The sequence below is a fragment of the Mus caroli genome, chromosome 1, assembly GCF_900094665.2.
Source record: "Mus caroli chromosome 1, CAROLI_EIJ_v1.1, whole genome shotgun sequence".
In the NCBI taxonomy this organism is placed as follows: Eukaryota; Metazoa; Chordata; class Mammalia; order Rodentia; family Muridae; genus Mus; species Mus caroli.
The window spans coordinates 151,778,345-151,800,409 of record NC_034570.1 but is presented as its reverse complement, the minus strand read 5'-3'; the positions used below and the strand labels follow the sequence as shown (position 1 = coordinate 151,800,409).

Genomic DNA, 22,065 nt, shown 5'->3' with positions numbered 1-22,065 from the left:
AGGAGGAGGAGGAGGAGGAGGAGGAGGAGGAAGGAGGAGGAGGAAGGAGGAGCCAGCTAACACTTTTTAAGTTTCCTATTCTGCCTTCTGACTTTTCAGTGGCAAAGGATATAACAGAAGCACCCTGGTACTGCCCTGTCCTGCTTTCACTTCTGCTGCTATGAAAAAAAAAACAAAAACAAAAACCAAAAACTTATATGATAAAAGCAAATTACCAGAAAAAGGGTTTTCTTTGGTTCACAGTTCCGGGTTATAGTCCATCCTAGCAGGGATGCTGAGACACTAGGCATTTAGAACAGCTAGTCACTTCACATACACTATCAAAGGCAGAGAGAAATCCACGAGTTCAGACTTACTTGTACTCAGCTCTCTCTCTAAACTTACACAGGCCAAGATTCCCTGCCTAGGGAATAGTGCCGCCCACAGTGGCAACTATTATAGTGGGTCAGCACCATCTAGCTGAGTTTTGCTCTATCAATTCATTTATGTAGGCAATCATTGAGATGACAACTAAAGCCAACCTTTTGATACCCACTGCCTCAAATGTTTGCTCCTTTCCTTTTACCTTATGCTTGCATATACCTGTGTCTGGTTGCCTTTATGCAGTCACACATGTGAGGGAGGCATGGGGTTGATATTAACTACTTTCCTCAGTCACGCTCCCCATCACTTAGGTCTCTCGCTGATCCCAAAGCATCGCTGTTTGGGCTCGTCTGGCTCGTCAGCTGGCTCCAGGGAGTCTTTGTCTCTGCTGCCACCACACTAGGATTGTAGGTAACCCACCAAGTCTACCTGGCTTTGAAGTAGGTGCTGCAGGATCAGAACTATTGACATTACACAAATGCTTTAGCTGCTGAGCCATCTATCCACCCTGCCATAAACATTTTAAAGCTTCTGAATGAGACAAAGCTCAAGACACCGCATTTAGCTTGAAGAAACAGCAGAGTCCAGAAGAAGCTCATTTTAGAAAAGTGCAAAATAGCCGGACACTGGCATGCATGCCTTGAATCCCAGAACTGGGAAGCAGAGGCAGGAGGATCACTGTGAATGTGAGGCCAGCCTGGTCTACACAGTGAGTTCCAGAATACTCAGAACTACATAGAGAAACCCTATCTCAAGGGAGAAAGAGACAGAGACAGAGAGACAGAGAGAGATGTAAACTATAACCCAGGGAGTATATTCCGTGGATGTTTGTTCATGAATGTTCAGAGTTGTTCACAAGTAGGTGCTTGTCAGCTAATGAGTACATGTATGCAGGAGGTTGCTCCCCTAGTCTAGCAGGACACTATTCCCCTGCCCCCAGAAAGGAACTAAATGCTGCTCTAATTACAGCAAGAAGGACCTTGAGAACCTTATAAGTGGAAGAAGCCAGTCACAAAAGCCACGCACACTGTCCTGTGGTAACTGTGACCCCACTCTCCATCGGTCTAGTCCTCTGAGGCCAACTGCGATCCCAATGTAGAAAATGAAAGACTGCAGAAATAAACAACTCATAAGATTTAAGTAACTAATTAGAACATATTGTTATACTTTTCTTGTTTGTCATTAGACACTCTTTTTATCTTCTTAATGAGGCTATGTTATGAATTAAGTTTTATCATAGATGTGGAGCTATGAGGCAAAGCAGGATGTCTAGGACTCCATATTATGTGTAGTTTCAGGCACGTGCTAAGGAACTTGGATCTAACAATGGATAAAGAATGACTGTTGCATTGTATGGTTTGACTTACGTGATGTCCAGAGCAGACAAACCCACAGACACGGACATCAAAAATAGGTTAGCGGTTGCCAGAGGCTTTGGTAGATCAAATTCCACATCTAAACTTCCACCTGACACAGTCTTTCTGCCTGGCGGGTTCTTTTAGCATTTTCTATGGTGTATGTCGGCAAATGAGAAAGCCATTCAACTTCCAAGTATTTAAGAAAACCTGTATTTCATCTTCACTTCAAAATACTCCGAGGTACAAGTCTAACCTAACAGGTTTGGGTTTTTGTTGTTTTTTTTTTTTCTTCTAATGCACTAAAAAAAAAAAAAAATGTTGCTGTGCTGCCTTCTGGGTGGCATCTTTATGTTTCTAACGAGTTTTCTCTAATCCTTGTACTCACATTATATAGTAAATATCTGTACATTTCCTCTGGGGGCTATTGAGGTTTGTTTGTCTGTTTGTTTTTACTGGATAGTTTATTTTAAAGGATTCTATTTTGATTTGCTGTGGTATAGCTTTGTTTTTCTTGGGCTTGGGAATTTTTCGAGATATTTGAACCTTGGGGTTTTTACAAAATTTAGAATTTTATATTTATTCAAATGTATATCCCCTTTGCTCTGTCTACCACCTTTAGGGACTCATGTATTGGATCCCCTGTGTTTGTCCCACAGTTTATTAAAGTTTGTTTTTTCCCAGTCTCTTTCTCTCATTACTTTTGGATAGTTCCCACTGTTGTGTCTTCAAGTGCTTTGGCCATTTCTTTGCATAGAAATCGTTTCTCCACTAACCCTGTGGTTTGCATTTCTCGAAGTTTGAGTTGAGCCTCTTGTATTCCCCATGTCCAATGGTATGTCAGTACTCCAGCTCCCCAAAACGAACAAGGACCTCATCTGGGCTGGAGATGTAGCTAAGAAGTAGAGCTCTTGTCTGGCATATGTTAGGGCTAGGTTTCTAGATCTTCTTTTTAAAAAAAACAGAAAAAGAAAAAGTCTAATTTGCAGGGTTTGCCATGTGTAAACGCGCTGATTTAAAGCTACTGTCCAGATCTGATTTCTATTGCCATTACAAGCAATTTGGAGAGAAGAGGTTCCTCTGGCTTACATTTCAGTATCACAATCCATCATGGAGGGAAGTCAGATCAGGAACTCAAGCAGGACCTGAAGCACAGGCCGTGGAGGCAGGCTCTTACTGCCTGAGCCGCTGGCTTGCTCATCTTTCCTTTTCCTTTCAGTTTGTTTATGTGGTGAATTGCATTGGTAGATTGTCATGTATTGGACCACTCCTGCATCCCTGGGATGAAGCCTACTTGATCATACTGGATGATGTCTTTGATGGGTTCTTGGGCTGGGTTTGTGAGTGTTTCACTGAGTATTTTTGCATCAATATTCATAAGGGAAACTGGTCTGAAATTCTCTTTCTTTGTTGACTTTTTTTTTTGGTGTAGTTTAGCTATCAGGGTGACTGTAGCCTCATAGGATGAGTTTGGCAGTGTTCCTTCTGTTTCTATTTTGTGGAATAGTTTGAAGAGAATTGGTGTTAACTCTTCTTTGAAAGTCTGGTAGAATTCCATGCTAAAGCCATCTGGCCCTAAGCTTTTGTGGGGGGGAGACTTTAATGACTGCTTCTAATTTTTTAGAGACAACTTATATACTTTATCTTACCTTAATTTAACTTTGGTACATGATATCTGCCTAGAAAAATCACCCATTTCATTTAGATTTTCCAATTTTGTGGAGTACAGGCTTTTGAAGTAAGACATATGGTTCTTTGAATTTCCTCAGGGTCTGTTGTTATGTCCCTTTTTTCATTTCTGATTTTGTTCATTTGGATGCTGTCTGTATGCCTTTTAGTTCATTTGGCCCAGTATTTGTCTGTCTTGTTGATTTTTCTCAAAGAGCCAACTCTCATTTTTGTTGATTCTTTGATTGTTCTCTTTTTTTCTAATTTATTGATTCCAGCTCTGAGTTTGATTATTTTCTGTCATCTACTCCTCTTGGGTGTGTTTCCTTCTTTTTGTTCCAGAGGTTTTGTTGTTGTTGTTTTGCTTTTGTGCTGTTACTTTGCTAGCATGAGATTTCTCCAGTTTCTGTCTCAGTGACCTCACATTTGATGAGAGTAGGGTGTCAAAGTCTCCCACTATTAATGTGTGATTTAAGCTTTAGTAATGTTTCTTTTATGAATGTGGGTGTCCTTGCATTTGGGGCATAGATGCTCAGGATTGAGATGGCCTCTTGCTGGATTTTTCCTTTGATGAGTATGAAGTGTCCCTCTGAATCGCTTTTGATTAATTTTAGCTGAAAGTCTATTTTATTAGGTATTAGAATGGCTACTCCAGCTTATTTCTTGGGTTTACTTGCTTGGAAAACCTTTTTCCAGCCATTTACTCTGAGGAAATGTCTAGCTTTGTTGCTGAGGTGTGTTTCTTGTATGCAGCAGAGTGATGGATCCTGTTTACACATCCACTCGGATAGCCTGTGTCTTTTTATTGGGGGAATTGAGTCCATTGATGATAAGAGATATTCACGACCAATGGTTGTTAGTTCCTGTTATCCTGATGTTGGTGGTAGTACTATGTGTGTGTGTGTGTGTGTGTGTTCTTCTTTTGATTTTGCTGGTGTGGACTTATCTATTTCTTGTGTTTTCTTGAGTGTGGTTACTCCCTTTCATTGGAGTTTTCTATGATTTTTGTTAAAGATATTTTCTGAGCTTTTGATCTGGGAATTTTCTCCTTCTATTTCTATTATTCTTAGGTTTGGCCTTTTCATAGTTTTCCAATTTTCCAGGATGCTTTGTGCCATGAACTTTTTTCTTTTTTTTCCGAGACAGGGTTTCTCTGTGTAGCCTTGGCTGTCCTGGAACTCACTTTGTATACCAGGCTGGCCTCGAACTCAGAAATCCGCCTGCCTCTGCCTCCCAAGTGATGGGATTAAAGGTGTGCGCCACCATGCCCGGCTACCATGAACTTTTTAGTTTTCATTTTCTTTGAACAATGTATCACTTATTCCTATGGTATCTTCTATGTCTGAGATTCTTCCATCTCCTGTATTCTGTTGGAATACTACAGTGTTTGCATCTGTAGTTCCTGTTCTCTTTCCTAGGTTGTCCTTGTCCAGGATTGCCTCAATTTATGTTTTCTTTATTGTTTCTATTTCCATTTTCAGTTCTTGGACAATTTTATTTATTTTCTTCACCTGTTTGATTGTATTTTCCTGTACTTTTTTGAGGGATGTATTAATTAAAGGCCTCTATCATCTTTGTAAGTTTGGATTGAAGGTCATCTTCTCGTGCTTTGACTGTGTTAGTATACCCAGGGCTTGCTGTAGCCTGGTATACCCAGGGCTGGTGGTGCCTGGCTCTTGTGGCTTGTGTTCTCATACTGTTCTGTAGCTATCTGGCTGGCCCCGGTATGGGCTGGATGATCCTGGTGCTATCAGGACTTCTCAGGAAGGCATGATCCAGACAATAGAAGTGAGAAGGTAGCACTCAGCTCACCACTGCTGCCTGTGCCCCAGGTGGACCCAATTGGCAAGGGATTGGTAGGGGTGAGTTCCAAGCTGGCCTTTCCTGGTGTCCCCTGAAGGCCTTCACAGGGAAGCAGGACACTCTAGGGGTTCCATGAGGCTCTTTGGAATAACAGGGTAAGCTCAGAGCCAGACAATGGAGCACTTTTAATTAATTTAATCAGTAACTTTTCTCACTGTTGTTTGAAAATACCTGATAAGAAACAACTTAAGGAGGCTGGAGAGATGGCTCAGTGGTTAAGATCATTGACCACTCATACAGAGGACCCAGGTTCAAAATGCACCCACATGGAAGCTCACAACTGTCTGTAACTCTCTGGATTTGCTTCCCAGCACCCAAATTGGATAGCTCACAACTACCTATAGCTGCAGTTTCAGAGTTGCTGAAGCCTTCTCTTGGCCTCCTAAGGCACTTGCACACACTTGCTACATATGCATATACTCACACACTCCAACACACATATTAAAAAGAGAAAGAAAGAAGAGAATCAAGGAAAGAAAGGTTAATATGGTTCACAGTTTGAGGATATTATCCATCACAATGAGGAATTCATAGCAGGGCTATATGGGGCTTCCTGTTCTGAGTCAAGAAGCAGAGAAAAATAAATGCTAATGTTCAACTGGCCTTCTCCTTTCCCCCTTTCTAGTCAGTCTGTATCTTCGTTACTGTTCTACTGCTGTGATAAGACAACACGGCTACGGCTATTTATAGAAGAAAGAGTTTATCTTGGGTTTACAGTTTCAGAGGGTTAGAGTCCATGACCATCATGGCAGGGAGCATGGCAGCAGGCAGGCAGGCATGGGGCTGGAGCAGTAACTAAGAGCTTACACCTGACCCTCAAATACAAGGCAGAGAGATAATTGGGAAAGGCATGGGCTTTTAAAATCTCAAAACCCTCCCCTCAGTGACACACCTTTTGCAACAAAGCCACACCTCCTAATCCTTCCCAAACTGTCCAACTAACTGAGGACCAAATATTCAAATAAATGAGCCTAAGGGGACGTTTCTCATCCAAATCACCACATTCCACACCCTGGCCCCAATATACTATGGCCATCTCAAAATTTTTTTTAAAATTGCTTTGAGTCCAACTTCAAAAGTCCCCACAGTCTTTTGCAGTCTCAACACAGTTTAATATCCAACATCCAAGGTCTCTGCTGAGATGCAAAACAATCTCTTAATTGTAACCCCCTATAAAATATAAACATAAATTATGTGCTTCCAACACACAATGACACCGACTACATATTACCAAAAGGGCAGAATGGAGGCATAGTGTGGAAATACTGGACCAAATTCAGACCAAACCTTGGCAGGGCAAACTCCGAAACCTATAGCTCCATCCTCGATGTCAAAGGGCTTAGATGGAACCACCACTGCTGACTGCAGCACACTTGCTCTCTTGGGTTGGTTCCACTCCCTGTATATAGCTCTCCTTGGCAAGTATTCCACAGCTCTGGGACCTCTTACACTTTGGGGACTCCAACAACAGATCTCTCAGGGACTCCAAGCAGGGAGTCCCCTGCCACTTGCCTATCCTCCATGGCTTTCCTTAATCTTTTTTTTTTTTTTTTTTTTTTTTATTATATGTAAGTACACTGTAGCTGTCTTCAGACACTCCAGAAGGGGGCGCCAGATCTCCTTACGGATGGTTGTTAGCCACCATGTGATTGCTGGGATTTGAACTCTGGACCTTTGGAAGAGCAGTCGGGTGCTCTTACCCACTGAGCCATCTCACCAGCCCGGCTTTCCTTAATCTTGGAGGACAATTCCAGAACCCATTTAGTTATGTATCCTTCATGGCTCTAAAGTCAGAAACACATGGCCAACACTGCCAAGTTTCAGCTGCCTGGTTAGAATAGAGCCTGGCCTCTTCCTTGAATTACATCTTGCATAAGCTTTTAATTCCTCATTGCTTTTAGGACCATAAAAATCCCTCTAACTTTTTATTTTCACAAACTGCAGGATTAGCTGCGGTGTGTGTGTGTGTATGGGGGTCTCACCCTGAGGCCTCCACTCTCTTTTCTCATCAGGCCTCTGCTTCAGCACAAGCCTGGGCTCCAAGATTACATTTCCTAGCTTCTCCCCCCCCCCCAAACTGTACATTTCTTATTTCTTTTTGCTCTGCTTGTTCTCTTTCATTTAAGCCCTCGAAAGAGTGATTATTGATGACCATGTGACAGAGCCAATATTAGACTGTCTGGAAATCGCTTTGCCCTCAGTCCTAAATGGGATGTCACCATCAGATCCTCCAGACTCAGGGAACTTTGTGGAAGAAGAGGCAGAAGAGAGAAAGAGTCAGCGGGGGTGGAGGACACCAAGGAAACAAGGCCTTCTAGACACAAGGCCAGCATGCCCATGACTCACGGAGACGGTGGCAACATTCACAGGACCTCCACAGGTCTAAACCAAAAGGAACCCCAGCACTGAGAGGGGAAGTAGACAGAACCCTCACTCCAAACCTTTCCTTTGAAAACTATCTCCAACTATTTTCAAAGGGGAAAAAGTTTGTTTTCTCCAAGAGAGTCTCACTAGATATGCAAACCCTACTTAAGGACAGACCCCATGCCCAGCAGTAGAAGACAAAACAACCCACAAACACAACAGGGACCCAGTGGTATTTTTGGATTTTTTTTAACTATACAGGCCTTTTTAAAAATTATGGAATATATAAATCAATTTAATAAACCTATCCCCATAAGTATTTATCATTTCTTTTTTTAAATTATTTTTTACACTCCATATTTTATCCCCTCCCCCGCTCCCGTCCACCCTCCCACTTTTCCACATCCCATACCTCCTCCCTACCCCCATCTCCACATGGATATCCCTACCCCTCTCAGATTTCCTGCCCTGGAGCTAGCTGCTCAACTCTCAGGAGACCTCCAGGCTCCACCTTAAGTGTTCTCTCCATCTCAGGACCAAAGACTCTCCAGATGAGAAGCTAAAGCAAGGGCTATGCTGTCTGTCTGCCTGCCTGCCTGCCTGCCTGTCTGTCTGTCTGTCTGACTGTCTCTGTTTCTGTCTCTCTGTGTGTCTCTTTGTCTGTCTCTGTCTCTCCCTCCCTTCCCTCTCTCTCCTTCTCTCCTCCCTCTCCCCATCTCTCGAGACCCACTGACCTACACTGTCTGATGTCCACTATTGGATAACTCTCTTTGTCTTGTATTTTGTCCTCTGCCCAGTTTTGCTTTTGGTTTTGTTTTTTAGTTTCTTCAGAAGGTAACTACTCGAGCTCCTGTTGCTCTAGAACAGTGAGCCTTGATGAGTTTGTGGTGTGCCTACCACCCCTAGGCTTCTTTCACTTAGACGCATGGACCCCAAACTTCAGAAGCTATGATCTATGGTGGTGTACTATGCAGCCTAATACAAACACAAATTGACAGGATTTCATAACCCTGTATTCTAAAAAGCAACTGCTAGGCCACATTCAGAAGGCCAAAACAGACAGCTCTCTGAGTTCAAGGCTAGCCTGGTCTATATGGTGAACTTCAGGTAAGCCAAAGCTACATAGGGAAACCCTGTCTCAAGAATAAAATAAGTGTGGCTGTTTAATATAAACACTGGGGGGGGGGGGACCCAAAATGATCATATTAACTGACATCGTCGTCATCATCATCATCATTATTAAAAACCTGGACCTGGCTAATTTTTTTACCTTGGGGTCTTAAAACAATATTAATTGAAAATATACAGTTGAGCTATTCTTATCATCACTATTACTGTTATTGCTATTCCTAAGGTAGTACAGTTATAATTTTTGTTTTAAGGGAAATTGGTTTTTTTTAATGGTTTTTAATCTGGATGTAAAGTCCTAGGATGCCTCCCCCACCCCACATGACCTCTGAGGGACAGGGTTCGATACCAGCGTACTCAGAGTCTGATACTCCTTGAGAAAATAAAGCACTCAGCCCTACTCTGCTGAATCCGCAAACCAGGCAAGGAGAGTCTAACCCAGAGGAAATGGCATAGCCTCCCATCTTCAAAGCGAGGGGAGGGGCCTGGCGTACCGATCGTCTTGAGCGTGTTCACCGAGTGAAGAGGGTCTATGATGCACAGAGTGATGCTGAAGAGCATGCAGCACTGGAAATCCCACGAGTGCCCGTTGAGCTTCAGAACCACGTAGGAAATGATGGCGAACGCCGTGCCAAAACTAATCAGTCCTGTGAGCAAGACCTGTGAACCAAGTCACCACACCGTGTTACGTCTATCCAAAGAGAACCTGACTGCGTTAAGACCCATATCTGGTATTACAGATTTCTTTTACTGTGTTATTTTTAATAATATAACATTTTTTTCAAAATTTGCTCATTGAGAATTTCACACGTATACACAATGTATGTTGGTCATAGTCACCATTTTATTCTTTTTAACTTTGTTTTTTTTTTTTTTTTCTTTATGTTGCAGACTAGGCGTTCTACCTGTATGTATATCTGTGGCATTTATACTACCTGTATACCGGGTCCTACAAAGACCAAAAATGGGCATCAGATCCCCTGAAACTGAAGTTACAGATGGTTGTGAGCTGTCGTGTGGGTGCTGAGAACCAAATCCAGGTTCTCGGGAAGAGCAGCCAGTCTCTTACCGACTGGGTCATGCTCTCGCCATTACTTTATCATTTTTAATGTGACATAGAATTGTACAAGGTTTATGGATACAAAGCACCCAAAGGTCTCTAAATCAGCATTCCACAGGTTACTTGCCTGTCTCTAGTTACTGCACCACTACCTGTACTCTGCAGGCATGGTGGCTCATGCCTTACCCCAACAGGCAGAACCTTGTATATTCAAGGTCAACTGGTCTACATATCAAGGTCAGGGTCAGCCAAGGCTACATAACTACAAAAGAATGAATGTGTCCCCGCCCCCAAAAAGCTTTTTAAAAATTAGAATTCAGTAATAATTAAAACACTAAAAGATAAAACATGAGGTCAGGTAAAGGGGGTGAAAATTACACCCTGCGTAGGCAAAGTACCATTAAAACGCTACAATTCAATTGATTTTAATTCAAGATGCTAGAAAGAACAGTTAAACCAAAAATGGGGGGAAACGTTCTCTGAAAACAGAAATAAAATAGTGCAACAAGTGTAATTAAGGAAAAAGAGAAAAGGTAATTAACAACCATCCCGTCAACGAAAAGAAGACACAGTCAAGATGAAACTGGGTTAGGACCAGAACCCAGACCCAAGTGTTTCCCGACCCTCGGTAAACTCTGCCTCAGTGGCTCACAGGCAAAACTGAGATGCCATTTACTTGGATCTTAAACTTGGCGGGTGCCTCAGCAAACATTAGTCCCATCCCTGCCCTGCCCTGCCCCACCCTGCAACTCTTTCAAATTAGTAGTTCTACAGAGCAGAAATGGTTGGCTGTTTTAAAATGTTTTCTTACCTGCCAGAACACGTTCTTGACTATATAAAAGTCCACATCCAAAGCAGCCATAAATACAATTAAAGGTAAAAAATAACAATACAGTGAAAAGCTTGGTGTTTTTAGAAGAGGGTAGACAATTTGGTGCACCTAAAGTAACAAATGCAAGGAAAAATTAGTCTGTTACTGCGGTGGTTTTGAAGCGTGGGCCCCGCCCTGAAAAGGTTTGTTTGAGGGCTTGCTTCCAGCAGGTGGCGCTGTTGAGAGATGCTTGGATCATGAGAATGCAAATACTGGCCTTGGGCTTTTCCGGTATGGGTGCTGAATGGAAGGTCATTAAGGTGGTATTCTAGTGCGTATCTTGTCCTGACCCATTTCTTTCTAACTCTCTCTGTCATGAGGTGAGCAGCCTTGCTCTGCCCCATCCTCCACCATGGTGATGATGCTCCATCTCCCCACAAACCACAGCCGTGGAGCTGACCAACCAAGGACCGGAAAGTATGAAACCAGGAGCCCAAATACATCTTCTCTCCTTTTGAAGAACTTTTCCTTTAGTTTTATAGGTACCAATGTTATGGCTGCATCTGTACATATGCACTACATGCCTTCAGTACCCCCCAGGAGGCCAGGGGAAAGTGTCAGATCCCCCCTAGAACTGGAATTACAAAGGGTTGAGAGTCACCATGTTGGGAACTGAACCTAGTCCCTCTGCAAGAGCAGCAAGTGCTCTTAACCACTGAGCCATCTCTCCAGCCCCTTCTTTTCTATTCTTTCCTCCTTTCAAACTGATCTTCTCTGATATGTTATTTGACATGAACATTGCATATATATTATGTACATATATTATTATAACCTATAATTGGCATTTGTAGAAATTATATCCCTTACCGTTGGTGTCACCTGAGACAATGTTATCCAATCCACAGAAAAGTATTTTAATTAGGCTATTAGATATTTAGTTTAATATGTCTATTAAATATTCTTGCCCAGGTAATTGTAGATTTGCAGAGATATGCTTAAATTAAAAAAAAAAAACCCCAGTTAGTCAGTAAAGATATATGATGCTTAGATAGTGATATAATCTATATAGAGCATGGATGGTGAACGGTGTACATAAAGTAATAGAAAATGCAGTGGTGTGAAGTGCTGTAATTATTCTCCTCTGAAAGTGTTTTCTAGACCATTCCAATCTAACAACTGCAGGATTTAACTTCTCAGTGCCTCTGTTCCTCACCTGTAAAGTGGGCACTATCATTACCTTGCAAGAGTGAATGGTCCAACTCAAGGATTGTTGAGTTGGTAAAGTCATTACTACAGAGCACTTAAAGATATGTGTGGCACACAGTAAACTCTCAAATGATGCTAGCTAGTGGGGGTGGTGAGACCTGGGGAGACTGATAGGTTTTTCACAGCCCTAGATAAATATCTATAGCTATTATCTCCCATCTTTAAAAACTGAAACACTGAGTGGAGACAAATTGTGAATGCACATTGCATTGCTGTTAAGACCAGGCATTAATAAGTTGAGACAATGAAGGAGTATTTTTCTTGTGGCTATGTTGTATGTGGTAGATGTATCATATTTAATCTGAGAGAAGAGAGAGGAAAACATGCTTTACCATGAAAATAACTGCTATGGGGGCTGGAAAAATTGCCTTGTAGTTAGATCACTTGCTGCTCTTACTGAGGACCAGGTGAAGTTCCCTGCACACACGCACAGAGGCTAACTGTGTGTTAACTGGAGTCTGTAACCTCAGTTTCAGGGGACCTGGCACTCTCTTTGGGCTTTCACGGGTACTAGGTATGCACGCAATGCACCTACAGACATGAAGGCAAAACACCCCGTACACATAAAAGAAATCTTAAGAGGAAAGAGGTGCTGCCTTTTGTATCAAGCCTCTAGATGTTTAAAGTGAACATCCACAAAGGAAAGGAACAGGAGCTCAGATGGAGTCACAAGACAGAAAGGGTAAGGGTTAGAGAAGAATGACAAGGAAGCTGCCAGTGCACATGACCTGTCTCACTTCCAAGACATTTGAAGCTTTCCTAACTTACGTGTCTTTCTTTGCAAAATTGCTCAGCACTGTATGAAATTGTTTTAACATCTGTTCACATGTTTTTAATTCCATAGGGTTGGGGATGATTGTAATTGATAGAGTCCTTCTGCCCAGCATGTGTGTGGTCCTGAGTTTGATCCCCAGGACTAAAGAAAAAGAAAAACTTGCATATTGGGATTGGACCTCCTTTGAGGTGTTTGACCTTTGACTTACTCTCTAATGTATTATGTATACAATACCTCAACAAAATGGTAAGCCAGTCGCCCTGTCACAAATCCCGACACAGAGAGAATCATCAAGACAAAGACCTCAGAATTCTTTAAAACCATCCTTGAAAACCCTAAAAAATAAAAATATAATTTATAGTTTCAAAATAGTAATTCCCCTATTCAATCAGTATACATTGTATACCTGTGTCAACCTATACTGTAACCCATTACATATGTATGTGTGTGTGTTTGTGTGTGTGTGCATCTATCTTACTGAAAGAGATGTTTATTTACATTTTCAAAAGAATGTCATTAACATTCAGCCTGGTTATTTAATTTTCAACTTTTTCTGAGTCATAGTGTGTGTGAAGAGTTAATACTATCTATTACAAATGTATTTGGATGTGTGTCTGTGTGTAGAAATTCAAGGACTCTACATGCCTTATGTGGGCTCTGGGACAGGCTTGTGTGTCGTGTGCTTTCACTTCCTGAAGCTCACTGGCCCACAGATGCAGTTTGTGAAGTATAAGGTACATATATGATGGGCATCCCTCACAGAAGTCTATGGACAATACTGAGGCTTCACCCGCCTCACAGTTATGCACCCAGGAACATATTAGAATCACTCTACCAGCATCTACCGATGACAGAAAGTAAGACTCACTGACAGCCTAGATTCAGTACTTCCTGCCTCTCAGACTGAGCTTGAACCAAATCAGTAAAGAATTATTGAATATTTCTTATGCTTAAGTCTGGGTGATGAGAAGGTTTTTCACACTATTTCTGCAATGCCCTTGGCCACATTTCTTTACACCCTCTGGGTGTATCTAGAGTTATCAAAGCTCATGGTCATCCGATTGCTGTGGGTACTGACAGGAACCAACATCATTACTGAGTGTTAAAAGTCCCCAGACAAAGCAGTTCCACTCCCTGATGAATATTAAGATGAAGATACTCTTTACGTGCATTCGTTTCAATATTTAGTCCTTGGTAGTTTTCCTGAGTCCAGAAAAGTTTTGAGACCAGCTTGAGTTCTTCCCAAGTAAATTTTCTTTTCCAGAGACCTAGAAACTCTCATCATAGGAATGTCATTGACTGGGCTACTTTATCTCTATGAATACCATTCGGTACACCTGCTGAATCTGTGATCAATGTTCCAGAGGCCTTTATTTACAAAACCTTCTTTAATTTTTTTTTCTAGGCAGGCAAAGTGGGTGGAGTAAAGAGAAATCCCACCAAAAGCCATAATGGCGGCTAGAGGGATAGCTCCAGCCATCCCAAGTATGGTTGAGCATACTTGATTTCCCAGAGGACCCAGGTTCAGTCCCCAGCACTGGCAGTTGTTGCAACTCAGAAGTAGCCATAACTACACAGTTCTAGGAACTCTCATACCCTCTACTGGCACTGTGGGCACTGCATGTGCATGGTACACAGACATACATGCAGGAAAAACATTCCAATACATATAGTAAAATGGAATTGTTTTTTGAGGCAGGGTGTTTCTGTATAACCCTGGGTATCTTGGAACTCGCTCTGTCTGGCCTCAAACAGAGATCTGCCTGCCTCTGACTCCCAAATGCTGGCATTAAAGGATGAAAGCTAAAGAAGCCATAATTCGCAAGATTACTGACATTGAGTACGTAAACTGTGGATTGTTTGTTTGTCTTCTTTGTCTGTTCGACGAGCTGTCTCCCCTTATCTCAGATAGTTTGATCAGGGTAGGCCTGGTCATGTAGGCAGCATCAGTTACTGGAGAATCCTAACAGTCATTCTCTCTCTGTGTACACTTAGCACTACATTGCCTCATGATTATTTGTTTGCCAACCTCCCCCCTGAAGGAGCTCCATGATGGCAGCCAGTCTCGTGCTTCTTAATGTACTAGCCAGCCTCTCATGCTCAGCCAGTGTAACTGAGTAAAGCAATGGGTATATGCACAAGAGCTCCTTAAAAATGAAGCTGTGCGGACGGCCTTCGTTCCCATCTTGAGGTTCCACTGGCTACTCTTTGGATGACGCTGTGACCTCCTACAATAAGAAAAGGTTCTAAGGACAGAGGAGAGGCTAGCCTAGCGACTTACCTCCCAAAACAATCGTGGCACATATGAGAATTATGAAGTGCTTCTGGACCACAAAGTAATCCGCTGGCCTCCCACAGAGTAAGTCAGGCTTGCTGCCACTTTTTGTTGCCCAAAAAGAAAAACTGTTGTTTGACATTGCTTTTCCAGGGCTGCCTTGCACTATGGCAGACTATTCTGTTGTGACATGGAAGAACAAGGAAAAAAAGAAAAGAAAAAAAAGACCATGAGACCTGCAGGGATCCGGTTCATCTACACCCCACCTATCTAAGGTGGGTAGCACGCTCAACTCTGAGCACATCAATGCCTCTCCTTCTCCCTCATGCTCCAGGAATATTTACAGGGACACTTATGTTGGTGTCTTATCCTCATGGTGCTACCTACACACAGGAAGGAGTGGACAGTGATTGTATTGCTCTTGTGGTGAGATGATCTGATCATGTGTGTGTCTGATCAAAGGCTAAGACTGAAATTTTGACTTTCTTTTTTTTTCTTTTCTTTTCTTTTCTTTTCTTCTTTTCTTTTCTTTTCTTTCTTTCTCTCTCTCTTTCATTTGTTTGATTTTGTTTTTTGAGACAGGGTTTCTCTGTATAGCCCTGGCTGTCCTGGAACTCACTCTGTAAACCAGGCAGGCTGGTCTCGAACTCAGAAATCTGCCTGCCTCTGCCTCCCAAGTGCTGGGATTAAAGGCATATGCCACCACTGCCCGGCACTGTTGCTGTTTTTAGACACACCAGAAGGGGGCGTCAGATCTCATTATGGATGGTTGTGAGCCACCATGTGGTTGCTGGGATTTGAACTCAGGACCTTCAGAAGAACAGTCAGTGCTCTTAACCGCTGAGCCATCATCTCTCCAGCCTGAGAATTTGATTTCCATTCAGGTTGTAAACACAGTCTGGGGCACAAGACAAGCGCATCATACACTGCGGGTGGAGTGGAATCTTTAAGAGGAAAGAAGCAAAGACAAACATCACACTCCTCAGTTCCCACAAGTGCAAATCCCTCTGGGATTCCACTCCATTACCCCGGCTTCAAAACTCATTTATTTTCTCTCTCTCAGAGACTGAGGAAAATTGCATCATATCAGTTTGGAGTGAGGACGGGGTAAACCATATATATATATATATTTAAGACTTGAAAAGATTTGAGGTTTGATCGTGTGATGTCTTTGACTGAATTAGGAAAAAGTACCTCTTCCTGGGGCCATGAAGCCTGGCAACAGGCACGTGGCTTGTCATAACAACAGGCTGGACTTCCGTTCCTGAAGCCCCACTGAATTGGTGTCCTGTGTGAGGCGTAGCCTACATAAATGTATGGGATGGTCCTGGGAAGGACTTGAGTTATTTTCGCTTTTCCTTATAGCTAGCCTTAACCTAAGACTTCCTGAAGTCTGAGATAGCCTCGGGAACAGACTTTATCCTTTGCCCCCTGCTTTATACTTCTTTGCTACCGGTCGCAAAGATTCTAATATAAAGAAGGAGGTAGCCATTACATCTTCAAGTCACTCCCCACCCCTCAAGTAGCTCTTCCGGTCCTTATCTCCAAGCCCTAGTTCCCATGTTAATGACCTTAAGACCAAGTTCTTCCCCAGAGGTGTGTTCTTCCAAGCCTAAACTGGCTCAGAGTTGAAATCAAAACGCAGCCTTTCAAAATCCCAAAGAACAGGGCTCAGTTGCGCTGAGTTGTGCTGTTCGCCAGGGTCAGGACCACCAACTGATACCAAAGCAAAAGCTGTTCCCATTGGTTTCTTGCCGACCTGCTTTTGTTCTGATTGGCTGCACTCATTATTCTCACCTCCAATCCAAGAGAAGTTATTGAGCTATAGAGAAACATGCACTTCTTAATGGCCACACTCTGCCTTCGCCTACAACTGTTTTTAACTGATTTCCTTTGCCTGATGTAACACATAAAGGGTCAAAGATTATCCACATAGACAGAACCCTTGCGGTTGTAAAAGCCTTTCATGATGTCTTTCTTGTGCCAGTTCTATCCAGTTCAGCCCTAACTCCCTTAACACTGAATCTTTTTTTTTTTAATTAAGTTTTAGTTGGCATACAAAATAATACGTTTCACTGTAACATCTTACATATGTATATTATGATAGTTGCTCACATTTGTGCCTTCCACCAGCCTTCCACACCCCTTCCTTTTGCTTTCAAGTTCTGTGTCTTACCCACCCTCTTAGTCAAGGTTTCTATTCCTGCACAAATATCATGACCAAGAAACAAGTTGGGGAGGAAAGGGTTTATTCAGCTTACACTTCCACACTCCTGTTCATCACCAAAGGAAGTCAGAACTTGAACTCAAGCAGGTCGGGAAGCAGGAGCTGATACAGAGGCCATGGAGGGATGTTATTTGCTGGCTTGCTTCCCCTGGCTTGCTCAGCTTGCTTTATTGTAGAACCCAAGACACCAGCCCAGGGATGGCACCACCCACAATGCCTCCACACACACACCCTTGATCACTAATTGAGAAAATGCCTTACATCTGGGTCTCATGCAGCATTTCCTCAAGGGAGGCTCCTTCCTCTGTGATAACTCCAGTTTGTGTCAAGTTAACACACAAAACCAGCCAGTACACCCACTCATTACCCTTTAGACTTCTTTCCTGGTTCCTGATTTTCCATTTCTTCTTCCTCTTATTTATTCTTATTTTTAAGATTTTATTTTTTAAAGATTTTATTTATTTATTATATGTAAGCACATTATAGCTATCTTCAGACACTCCAGATGAGGGTGTCAGATCTCATTATGAGATGGTTGTGAGCCACCATGTACTTGCTGAGATTTGAACTCAGGACCTTCGGAAGACCAGTCAGTGCACTTAACCGGTGAGCTATCCCTTATTCGTATTCTCATTCTCATTCTTAGTCCCTTTCAATACTTAAAGTTATCATTTTCCTCCATTCAGCTCACTATGGAATTTTAGTTCTTTGCTTGAAGGTAGAATGTCACCCACTTCTCCTCAGGACATAGTCATCAATTAATTCTTGATGCCTAGCATGTGACTGGGGACAGGGGCTCCAGTCTAATTACTAGAAACAAATACAGTTTCTTCAGTGAACACGAATCACCAATTTGTAGTGTACTGCCATAGAGCACAGAGGAGAACATCACAGCAAGAAGCTGATGGACTCTGTCATCTTCTGCATCGTGTATGTGTTAAACTCCAAAGCATGTCTCAGGTCCTAGAGACTGAATTTCAATCAACAATTATATATATGCCTCTGAAATCCAGTCCACGCCTTCATTTGTATAGATGTGCAGTTCTTTTAAACCAGAGAGAACGTTCACTCTGCTGCCTCAGTTTACCTCCCATGAGACCTAGCTCACAAGGCTTTCTTTGACCTGTGCTTTCGCATTCGACTCCCAGTTGTCACATTGACTTCACGCCACTGCCTTCCATCACTTTTCCCTGCTGTGTTCTGCTCCTGTCCCACTGTTGTCCTTTCTTGGTGCCACCAAACCTTGTGAGTACAACTCTTGTAGTTTTAAGTTTCAAGATTCAGGTTCTCCAAGTCCACATACCTCAGAAAACCTGGACAAAATTTATACTCAGTTCTGGCTTAGATGCGGTACTGAAAGCCAGAGGCAGTGCCTAACTGAAGTGCAGGGATGGCCAGGCTAGTCTTCATTACAACCTCTCCTGTGGAGATCTTCTGTTAAAGCCATAATGGATTTGCTTCACTATTTTGAGCAAAGCCAGGAGAAGGAACTATTGATAGCCTCAGGGAACTGAGAGGCCGATGTGTGCTTTGCCCAAATCCTGTCTTCTGATGGTAGACTATACTATGTGACTGAGACAGGCATGTAAGGCAGGTGAGTTCTTCGTAATTGGCCATCTCCCAGTATGCTGATTTGGTCAAGAGTGGACATTAGACCTAAGAAAGGTGTATCAAACCGTTCCTTATTCTGGGAAAAGGAGATGTGGCAGTTGTGTTGCATCAGGGTGCAACAGTGATGGCCTCCCTAGAACACGCAGAAACCATCGATCCAGCCACATGAAAAATACCCAAATATCTGAAAGTCCCAGGGCTTCTTCAATGAGCGCCATTTTAAATGTTTCTGATTTCCTAACAGATACTCCCATGGTCTGTTCCTGGTTTTATCTTTTCCCGGAAGTCATTTCTTGATTAATAATAACTTGTGTCATCTACAAAGGCTGGGAAATGAAGAGATACTTCAATTTCTAACTAGTGGCACATTTATGTTTCTTTCCATTTTTACTTGAAAGCTGTTGTGTTCCCTTCTCCAGCTCAGCTCCTTTCTTCCTTTCACAGCTCAGGAAAGGCTAGGCAACACTGGGGCAAAGCTGGAGCATAATCACTGAATCACTGGGTTTATTACTTAAACATTATGGAATACTTCCTGGGACCACCTAACAAGAAAGAGCCTTTCTCTCTAGCTTGCAGGGACACTTCTGTCCTCCCACTAGTAACCTCTTTTTTTTTTCAATATTTTTTTATTACATATTTTCCTCAATTACATTTCCAATGCTATCCCAAAAGTCCCCCATACCCTCCCCCCCACTTCCCTACCCNCCCATTCCCATTTTTTTTTTTTTTGGCCCTGGCGTTCCCCTGTACTGGGGCATATAAAGTTTGTGTGTCCAATGGACCTCTCTTTCCAGGCCGATAGTGGTGGCACACGCCGGTAGGATTTGCTGAAGGAGGCAGAGGCAGGAGGATCACGAGTTCGAGGCCAGCCTGGGCTCTCATTTTGCCACTAGTAACCTCTTAGAGGATCTGAAATGAAAGACTTCTGCTCGGCTGTACCTGAGGCTGGCAGCCATGTTACTCATATTCCCCGCTAGACCCTCACAGCTTTGACCCACCAGCCAGTTACAGAACAAAGCCACATATTCTGAGCTCTGTTGTGCCACTTCATGTTTCTGAGTTCTAACATGCATATGTTATATTTTTTGTGTAAAAATAAATACAAAACTGTGCTGCTTAAAACAAAAAATTTATCTCAGAAGTTCATGATTTTGGTAGGACTTGGCAGAGAAAGTGTGTCTCCACTCCACATAGCTTCTAACAGGGGCTTGATTGGAGAATCCATTTCCAAGATGTCTCCTTCATGATCTGGGCAATGGCTGGATGAACAGAGCACAGTCAGAGCTGCAGGCTCGAGCCTCAGTTCCTTTCCTTATTTGTCTCCCCACAGACTGGCTTCTAGGGCAGTATCTTAAGAGACTGAGGCAGAAGCCAAATCAACCTAGCATTGGAAAAGACATGGAACCATTGTCAACTATAGTCATGGGCTCCCTGGATTCAAGAGAGACCAGAAACTCGCATTGCTACATTACAAATGATGGGACCACACAGTAAGAGGAGGAGTGTCTGAAATGGGAGGTTAGGCTTGCCTGTACAACATAACCTACTGCATATTAGATGAACACTAGAGTAACTGTGAGCCGTTTACAATGCTTTTTTCTCCAAACATAAAAAGTGTACTTTATTAAAAACAAAACTGTAACACAATAACTTAGGAATGACCAATCAAATAACATCACAAGATACAGACAAAACTAATGAAGAGGCATTGCTTCAGCTCACACTACTGATCTCCTTAAACTGGAAAAGCTGCTAGTCTAGTGGTTCTGGCCCCATCTGCACAATACAGGAGTACAGAATTGGTGCAAAACAAAACAAAAAACCCTTTGTGTGAAGTCACCTTCAAATAATTGAATGACATCTCTCTAGGACCAGGGCTGGAGCAGAAATGGTTAAAGTGCTATCAGTGTTGAGAACTACAGGTCTAAAGTAATTTTTAAAATGTCCTCAAAACAAAATCAGTAAGCTGACCAGATCATTTCTTTCACCTCAGAAAAAGGAGGAGGGTCAGGCATCTGCTTCCTACTGTTCTCTATCCGTTGTTTGGCTAGATTCATTGCCTGTACTGTTTTAATAAACAGCAAATAGCAAAAGGTAAAACAAGCTACCCAAATGGAAGTTCTCACTAGTTTAAATTTACACTCTTTTAAAACAAGGTTAGCTTTCAGAAACAATCTCACATTTTAATTTTGCATCGATACTCGTCTCCTATTTGTTCAACCAAGGGGATCCAATAAGATGTACTAGCAAGAATTTTTTAGTCTCAGCTGTATAAACGTATTCATTCCATGCACCACAAATAGGAAACATCTGACAGAACAAGTTCGGAAGACCTGAGTGCTTCCTCTGAAACTGTCAAAACCTCCTTTTCCAACATAAGCATCTTCAAAGTCAAGAGCGTGAACAAAACTTTTTTTCATTAAAAATGCAGACAACAAAGTATTTTGCCTGCAGCTGCACCACACCCTGGACAGCTCTCCATTAGGAGATTCAGCAGCCATTAGTTATTTATCCCAAACCCCTTCCTCATTTTTCAGGTTTGAAAAAAGGATCATGTCAAGTATGGAAAAGAACTTTTTCTTTAGGTCTCCTCAAATTCAGTGATCCCATTTCTTCAGAACCTTCTGTCAGTACTCCATGTCAATCTCAACTCCTTCATTCTTGTCCTCAAACTGTCAGGCTGTTTGCACTCACATCTTCAAGAGCTGCCAGATCAACAGGCGGCAGAGGGCTCCTCCGATACTGGAATGCATTATACTGCCCAAACTCTTCCTTCTGGCTGTGCACCCGGTCTGCTGCTACTTGCGCTCTCTACCGCCCGCGGTCGGGCTGACCCGGTGTTCCTCCTGCTCGCCAGGAGGTGGCCGTCGGGCTCCAGGTTGCAGCCCTGCAGCTCCTGTATGCGGTCCCCGCCGCCGCGTCGCTTGTGGAGCGAGGACGCAGGCTCCGCCCTGGTCCCCGCGTCCCCCTGGCGCTTGAGGGGCTGAGCCGGTGGGACCCAGAGAGGCGACTCCTCGGGGAAGTCGCTGGGCAGGAGCCGCTTCCAAGGCACGCGGAACGTGAGCGGCTCAGCCGCACGCCGCTTGGCCATGGGCCAAGGATGGAGGTCGCGCGGCCGGCGGCCGGCGGCGGCGCGGCGCCGGGAGCTGGGCCTTCGCGAGAGCGGACCGGACGTTGGGGAGCCGCAGTGAGCCACAGCGCGGAGCGCCGGAGATTCGAACCTGCGCCCTTTTACAATGTTTAATGTTAAAACAAACATCAGTTTGACATCTAGAGCGTGAAAAGTTAGACACTAGGTC

At 43.1% G+C, this 22,065-nt stretch overlaps 1 protein-coding gene and 1 pseudogene across 1 annotated transcript in view; both read right to left on the bottom strand.

The window, feature by feature from the left end:
- The window catches only part of Slc9c2 (solute carrier family 9 member C2 (putative)), a 59,217-nt gene extending 42,613 nt beyond the window's left edge, over positions 1-16,604 (bottom strand). Inside the window, exons 1-5 of the mRNA XM_021177277.2 lie at positions 16,500-16,604; positions 14,935-15,108; positions 12,888-12,988; positions 10,613-10,741; positions 9,236-9,401 (exon numbers count right to left, since the gene is read on the bottom strand). Coding sequence (XP_021032936.1) covers positions 9,236-9,401; positions 10,613-10,741; positions 12,888-12,988; positions 14,935-15,070 — 532 coding nt within the window. The 5' untranslated portion in view covers positions 15,071-15,108; positions 16,500-16,604. The remainder of the gene's footprint in view (positions 1-9,235; positions 9,402-10,612; positions 10,742-12,887; positions 12,989-14,934; positions 15,109-16,499) is intronic.
- Positions 16,605-20,496: 3,892 nt separating this feature from the next.
- On the bottom strand, positions 20,497-21,857 carry LOC110304790 (annotated as a pseudogene).
- Positions 21,858-22,065: the final 208 nt, after the last annotated feature.